A 7500-nucleotide genomic window follows, 5' to 3' on the forward strand; every position below is an offset into this window, starting at 1 on the left:
AAAGAAGTCCTCCTCAGTCAGTCAACACAACGCACTGCCGTCACACAGCACAGGCAGGCTGGCTGGCTGGCTGGCTAACTATAAATGATTAAAAAGTTTGTTCCAGACGGTCGGAACAGACACATGTACCATACACATCCCGGGACTATATTTATTCCTTATGATACGATACAGAAAAAGGCGTTCACTTCACGTTTCGTTTCAACACAGAGGACTGGAGTCAATGCCTTTACTGCAGCTTATGGAGGGGATGATGATGATTACATACAGACGGCGACGAGCTATAGATGTTGGATCGTGTCATGATAAACATTATAGGCTACTGTCGCTATTTTCAGCGTCGGCTATTTTTGCAGTTGTCTGCTATTTTCACAACTTGTGAGCTTGTAGGTCGGCTATTTTCACAACGCACCGCGACGCGTTGTGAGCTTGTAGATCGGCTATTATCACAACGCACCGCGACGCGCTGTGAGCTTGTAGATCGGCTATTTTCACAACGCACCGCGACGCGTTGTTGTGAGCTTGTAGATCGGCTATTTTCAAATAGCTACAGTATAAATTAGGGCTAACGTTAGCAAATAAATGTACTTAATAGTTACTTTACAGTTTACACCACTGGGACAGCCCTAGGACGTCCCACATCTTATCATTTTCAGTGGTTTGCTGCGTTTACGGTATTTAGATGAAAGCGGGAGATACAAAGCGTTTTTACCTTTTCCACTTTCAAAGGGGGGTTCACTTTGTTACGGTTTCACCCCCCGAAGACGCCATTTTCGTCTAAATGACCCCCCACAAACGACTATAAATCATTACGTTTACAGTGAAGCCCGTTTTAATGTAATAGGGGCCTTAGTCAAGCAATATCACAGTAATGTTTATCAACACAACTGTTATGCGGTTGTAGGCCATGTGCCGACAATAACCACAGTGTTCTACTACAAACTATCAGGTATCAAGTAATAGAATACAACTGTTTATCATTATGTCTATTTTTGTTTATTTGGCTCTGCCAACAAATACAGTTTGTTCAGGACTCTATCACAGGAAATTTTGCAGAGCAACATATAAACAGTCAGTCACGACTCACTATACAGTAGGTGGGTAAACAACAAGCTAAGGTTATCTAGCTAGCTAGCCATGCACTGCTGTTATTATACAGTATTTCAGCACCTGGGGGAATGCATCTTGTCGAATCAAACTGTTGAATAATCCTTATTATTACTGGTGTGTCTATTAAGGCTGCTATAATGCAACCCACTGACACGGCAACTGTAGGAGAGACTGTAGAAGAAGGGAACATTTTGTAAGAGGCTAAAGTGCATGAGAGGAGAGGGGAGTGGGAGAAAAGAGAGATAGAAGGGAGGAGTGCAGGGAGAGGGATGCTGTCTTTGGAACGTATGGTCATGGTAAAAAAACATGGGAGGCCCTACAACAAACGATGTTGCGTATGCACAAACACCATCCCACATACAGTACATACGGTACACTACAGGCCTGTGCCAAAACAAAAGACACTCTCGGCTCGCACACACGGAAGCCAACCCCAAGATGTACCTGAAGATAACAGCACACACTCTCTGTCTCCACCACTCACCTCCTCACACGCACGCACGCACGCATGCACGCACGCGCACACACACACACACACACACACACACACACACACACACACACACACACACACACACACACACACACACACACACACACACACAGTGTTCGGACAGGCTTTACAGCGCTGTTAGATAATTGTTTGGCAGACGCACCACTTCAGCACCAACCAGGCAATGGTTGGAGATGCATTAGAGAATGGCTGGGGGTTAGGGGTGGGTGGGGGGGGTGGAGGGTTGGTCAGAGAGAGAGGGATGGAGGGGGATGGGGTGAACACACAGAATAGGTGGGTGGGGGGGGGGGGGGGGGGAAGAGGGAGATGGAGAGGCAAATGATGAAACGCATTGTATATGTGTGACTGACGGTGGTCTTCATTAGGCATGCTCTCATGGGAGTGCCTCTGGGCTTGTTCAGATCTCTAGTAATTTAGTTTCTGTACTTAAAAACAACCATCCCTTTTCACTATGGCCTGCAGTATGTTTCCATGAGACCAATAAGAGAGAGAGAGAGAGAGAGAGAGAGAGAGAGAGAGCAAAAGCAAGAACAAGAGGAGATTGTGTATGTGCGTGCGTGCGTGCGTGTCCGTCTCCCTGTACGTGTGTGCGTGCCTTCCTTAGTCCGTGCTCATCAGTTATTCAAGCGGAATAGTGGGCTGTGTCTGTCGCGAGATGTGAGCAATAATTAATATAGAGTTATTGGTGGGCGGAGCCAACCTGCCAATCATGCAGGAGCACCATGTTTATCATCATGGGCTGTTGCTACGGTAACGGTGGATGGATGTTGATTGATGTTAATAGTTTTTTGTTCTGAAGGAGAAACACAGTACACAGAGAATCCACAGTGTGGATCACAGACTGTAAAAAATACAGACGGTGGGAACCCTTTGGTTTCTATGTTGCGAAAATGAAGCTTTTTTTGCCCTGGTATGGGTGTCGCCATCATTGTTTTAATGGGTACCATTAAATGCAATTGACTGCCAACAGTCATGTGCAACCGCAGGGATACTTGGGTAAATGTGTTGAGCCTGCCGAAAATAAAGCACACGAAGAAGAATCATCCCAGCCCCTCCTATAGCATACCCTGCTTCAACATATAAATTTGACCATATTTTCACAAAATGCATATCATGGTGATTGAAATGGGGCTTTAAACTAGCGACAGGAACCTTAAAGTATTTATGACAATGTTTATTAAGGTTAGAAAATCAAATGTAAAAGTTCTGGGTAAATGAATGGAATCCTATGGAAAACATGTTGCTTCTGGTACCAGAACAGCACAACTATCGGCCAATCATAGGCCCTTTTTGTTAAGGATGGAATTGGATTACGGTTCTCAAATGCAGAACTCTAACGATGAAGTTAGGGGAATGCTGGACTAATAGTCCTTCCCTGGAATAAGCAGACTGGTGGTTGGGCTTCTCACGGTTAAGTGAAGTAGATAGTTAAGATAGTTGATAAGTTAGAGCCAATGATCAACTATTAGACTTTCCTTGATAATCTGCGAATCAGAGCTTATTCTGTTCTTACGAACTTATATAGAGTGATTAGGGGAAGACATGACGTAAGATAACGTGAGCGTGATGTCATCACCTAACAGTACCCCCGCTAGGACGTGTAGATGCGGAAGAAGGTGGAGGACCGATGGTTAAAGACGCCAAAAGCATAGACTTCGTAGTAGGATCACGAGGATTAGGCGGACCCCGAGGTTTAACAGGGCAATTGGGTAGAAGGTGAGTATTCTGACCGCAATAGGCGCAGAGAGACTTCTCAGAACGACGAAGTCTCTCCTCAATCGAAAGTGGAGGACGGACACCGGAGGTCCGAACCGCCGAAGTCGTTTGGGCCAAAACACCAGAAGGGCGATAAGCCGGGCGTAATTGGGAAGAGTGACCCAGTGTCGACTGAGAGGATGAGAAACGCAGGACTTCGGAGCGGCGTAAATCATACTCAAGGGCGGCAGAGACCATTTCGTCAAGGTTAGAAAACAATGGCCTCGAAATGATGTGTTCAGTGATCTTTGGGTGAACAGCTTGAGTGAACAACCCCATGAGAGCCTTCATACCGTAGTCCGAACGAGTAGCCTCAGTCCGAAATCTTAGGGAAAAAGCGGCAAGGGTCTCCGAAGACGCCTGCCGCATAGACCAAATGGCGCTATAGTTGTTGCGAGGAGTAACAGGTTCATCAAACAATTTCTTCATTTCAGCTTGAAAAGCAGCGTAATCATGAACAAGCGGACTCCCGATCTCACAAAGAGAGTAGGCCCAGGTTGCAGCTGTACCGTCCAGCTGTGGAAAAATCTGGCCAAAAAGCCAGAGGCTGGTGGGAGGCGGAGTAACAGTAAGAAAGCGTAGGTCACACTTCATGAAGAACAGACCGCAACCGCCAGGTTCACCACCGTAAGTCAAGGAAGCAGGGAGAACGCTGGCAGAGGAAGTTGACCCGTAATGGAGTTGCTGTTGGTGGAAGGGCTGTTGAGGCTGTTGAGGCAACTGCGGCTCAGCTGGTAGCTGCAGCGCGGGGGTCAGCCGGCGCCTGTTGCGCGGGAGCGGCAGGATCAAAAAAGTGTGATACTGGAGACCGCGATTGAGGACTTTGAACTTGCGGCCGCAGAGGTTGAATTGCAGCGTGTTCGTAGGATTGGTGAAGTTGAGGTTGCGCTGCAATGCTCTGAAAAAACTGTTGCAGCTGAGGCAAGACCGAGCTTGTTGGGCAGACCGGCCGCGGGAGGGGTTTGGGAAGTTGGGGCACGCTGGACCCGGCTGGGTATAGCGGCAGAGGGCGGACAGACTGGGGGTAGGAATAGTCGGAGACGTCCACTTGTTGGGTGGGAGCCGTCCAGGGAGCAGGAAACTGCTGGGATGGGGGGGAATGGGTTGGAATGGGTTGTGGGTCTGCCACAGATTGGGAAAAGGTAGCAGGCTGCTGGTGAAAAGAGGCAGGAGCTTGAACAGTATTAGAAGCTATAGGAAGAGTCGTCGAGAGTGAAATATTAGCCAAAGCAGAGTGCAGCTGGGACAACTGCTCGTCACTGATCCTCCTTTGGTCCTCTTCGATCTTCCTTTGATTTTCGAGCTCCCTAATCTGGCGTCTTAACTCCGCCTCATGACCAACCTGTCCACTCAGAAGCTGAAGGCCATTCCGAAGTCTGTCAGCCGATTCTTGGTAGGGCCTTCTTGGAGACCCAACCACCTCAGTCTTGACCTGTCCGGAGGAAGTGGTTGGTAAACGGTCCTGGTCCTGGTGATCGGTTCCTTCTTCAAATTCCTTCTTGACCTCAGGTGTAGCCATGGTCAGAGTCTGCTGAAAACCTACTTATGATTCGCAGATTTCTGTTAAGGATGGAATTGGATTACGGTTCTCAAATGCAGAACTCTAACGATGAAGTTAGGGGAATGCTGGACTAATAGTCCTTCCCTGGAATAAGCAGACTGGTGGTTGGGCTTCTCACGGTTAAGTGAAGTAGATAGTTAAGATAGTTGATAAGTTAGAGCCAATGATCAACTATTAGACTTTCCTTGATAATCTGCGAATCAGAGCTTATTCTGTTCTTACGAACTTATATAGAGTGATTAGGGGAAGACATGACGTAAGATAACGTGAGCGTGATGTCATCACCTAACACTTTTAGTGCTTCATTTTAAATCCAGACAACTGGCCTCCTGGTAAGGATATACAATGCACATAAAAAACTGACTATGAGAGTGTAGAAATAGACCAAAAGGGTTCAATTAAGAAGGGAAAAATGCACACTAGATTTTACTACACTAGAAGTAGAGATAGACAAACATGAACACAGACAAAACATACACCATGATACACCATTGAGCACGCACGTGCACATGCACACAGACACACAGACACACACACCCACACACACGCACGCACACACAGTCACACACACGTTGTCACACATCCACGTGGAGAGAGGCCACAAGCTTGGGTATTGAGTTGCATTGTACAACTCTGTGCGTCTGCGTGAGAGAAATCACATTACACTACTACAGGCACAGGAAACATTACTCCGCCTTCTGTAGTGAAACAAGATCACAAATGAGTTCACAGCACATTCACATCCCCCTTAATGATCATCCTCTGGCTGGGTCTCTGAGGTACAGAGAGCCATGAGCTGAAGCAGGCAGACAGACAGACAGACAGACAGACAGACAGACAGACAGACAGACAGACAGACAGCAGACAGACAGACAGACAGTCAAGTGAGACAAACAGACAGCCAAACAGGTGGGTACGGACGGTGTAGGTGAGATTAGCAGAAGAAGGGGAAAGGGTGATTGTCTGGAGTTATAATCCATCTGGTTTATGAGATTACCAGTGGAATTCAGAGATAATGAGTGTGCTACTGGTTTGCTTCATAAACTACAGTCAATTTCAGTCTGACATCAAGGCATTAGTGTGTGTGACTGTGTGTGTGTGTGTGTGTGTGTGTGTGTGTGTGTGTGTGTGTGTGTGTGTGTGTGTGTGTGTGTGTGTGTGTTTTTTGCAGGTGCTCATGCAAACATACTCATACTGTACGCATGTGTGTCTGAGTATGTAAATGAGCTATGCAAATAAACCTGCCATGCCTTGAAAATATATTTCTGTCTCTTCTGCTGATCATGAGGAAAAGCCTCTCTCTCTCTCTCTCTCTCCCCCCGTACACATACAGTAGATCAATTATTTCCTGCTGTGTAACAGGAAAACGGTGTTGCACAAGGTAAATCGTTACACAACCACTGAACACAGAGAAGGGTGGGAAAGTTGGGTCGCATGAAACTAGAAGGATGGAAGGAGTGCAAGGGAGGAGAGGAAAACGCATCTATCAAATAGAGACAGAGAGAGAGAGAGAGAGAGAGAGAGAGAGAGAGAGAGAAAGAGAGAGAGAGAGAGAGAGAGAGAGAGAGAGAGGCAGGAATCTCTCTTCCCGGATCCCATAGTCCAGTCTGGTAGATAAGGTGCAAAGGGATCGTTTTGTGTGCCTGTGTACACAACACACACGCACATTACGTACATGTTATGTGCCTAATCTGCCTATCGGCAAGAATACACTAAGATGGGGGTAACAGAACTAGATTTAAGCACACACATGCACACAGCCACAGACAGACATACGCCGTAGAGGCAATACACAACACAAACACACACTACATGCTTACACATACTCCCGTCTCACGTGACTCTTACCTTCAGTCACATAGTTGTGGTCGGGGAGGAAGCCGCGGTGGTTGAGCGTCGAGCTGGCGTCAGTGTCTTCGCCCATCGGCGGGGCTGGGGGGAGCGCCCGTCCCGGAGGGGCAGCCTGGCGGTGACGGCGGCAGATCGGTGGTAAGGGTGGCGGTGGTGCTGGGGGTCCCGGCCAGCTCAGTGCCCATGCTGCTGCCCGCCCGACGCCTCCTCAGCACAGGGGCACAGAGCCAGACATCCTAGCCTCTCTGTGACTGAGAAGAAGGAGGGGGTTCCGCTCAGGGGAAAGGGAGCGTTGCGGGTGTGAGGAAGGATGGTTGGTTGGTTGGTTGGCAGAGCAGGCACGTCCACAGAGGCTACTCCTGGGGTGGCAGCAGGGGCCCCGATACAAACCTGGGCAAAACACGTAAAGGTTATGTAAGGTTTCACAGTGGTATAATCAGAGGCTTGGAGGGGTGCGTTTGATTTATTTCACTGGGGGCACTCGAGTCGAGGAGCCTCGTAAAGGGACATCACTTGTGAGGGTGAGGTAAATCAAAGTCTCCTTTTGTCTTCCTTTATCAGCTGTTTTGCCTCGGTCTGTTGAGGCAGACCACCATCTGATCGATCTCTCAAACGCACGCACATACGTACGCACGCACACACACACGTACGCACGCACGCACGCACGCACGCACGCACACATACACACACACACACACACACAGCTCTG

The 7500-nt window shown here is 48.1% G+C and overlaps 1 protein-coding gene across 1 annotated transcript in view; it reads right to left on the bottom strand.

Annotated features, from left to right (window-relative positions):
• Positions 1-6864, bottom strand: part of LOC308301454 (serine/threonine-protein phosphatase 2A 55 kDa regulatory subunit B gamma isoform) — a gene marked incomplete at its 5' end in the record, with an annotated part of 38655 nt that extends 31791 nt beyond the window's left edge. Inside the window, one exon of the mRNA XM_080745451.1 lies at positions 6789-6864. Coding sequence (XP_080601577.1) covers positions 6789-6864 — 76 coding nt within the window. The remainder of the gene's footprint in view (positions 1-6788) is intronic.
• Positions 6865-7500: the final 636 nt, after the last annotated feature.

This window comes from Nannobrachium achirus (assembly GCF_963921795.1).
Source record: "Nannobrachium achirus genome assembly, chromosome: 17".
In the NCBI taxonomy this organism is placed as follows: domain Eukaryota; kingdom Metazoa; phylum Chordata; class Actinopteri; order Myctophiformes; family Myctophidae; genus Nannobrachium; species Nannobrachium achirus.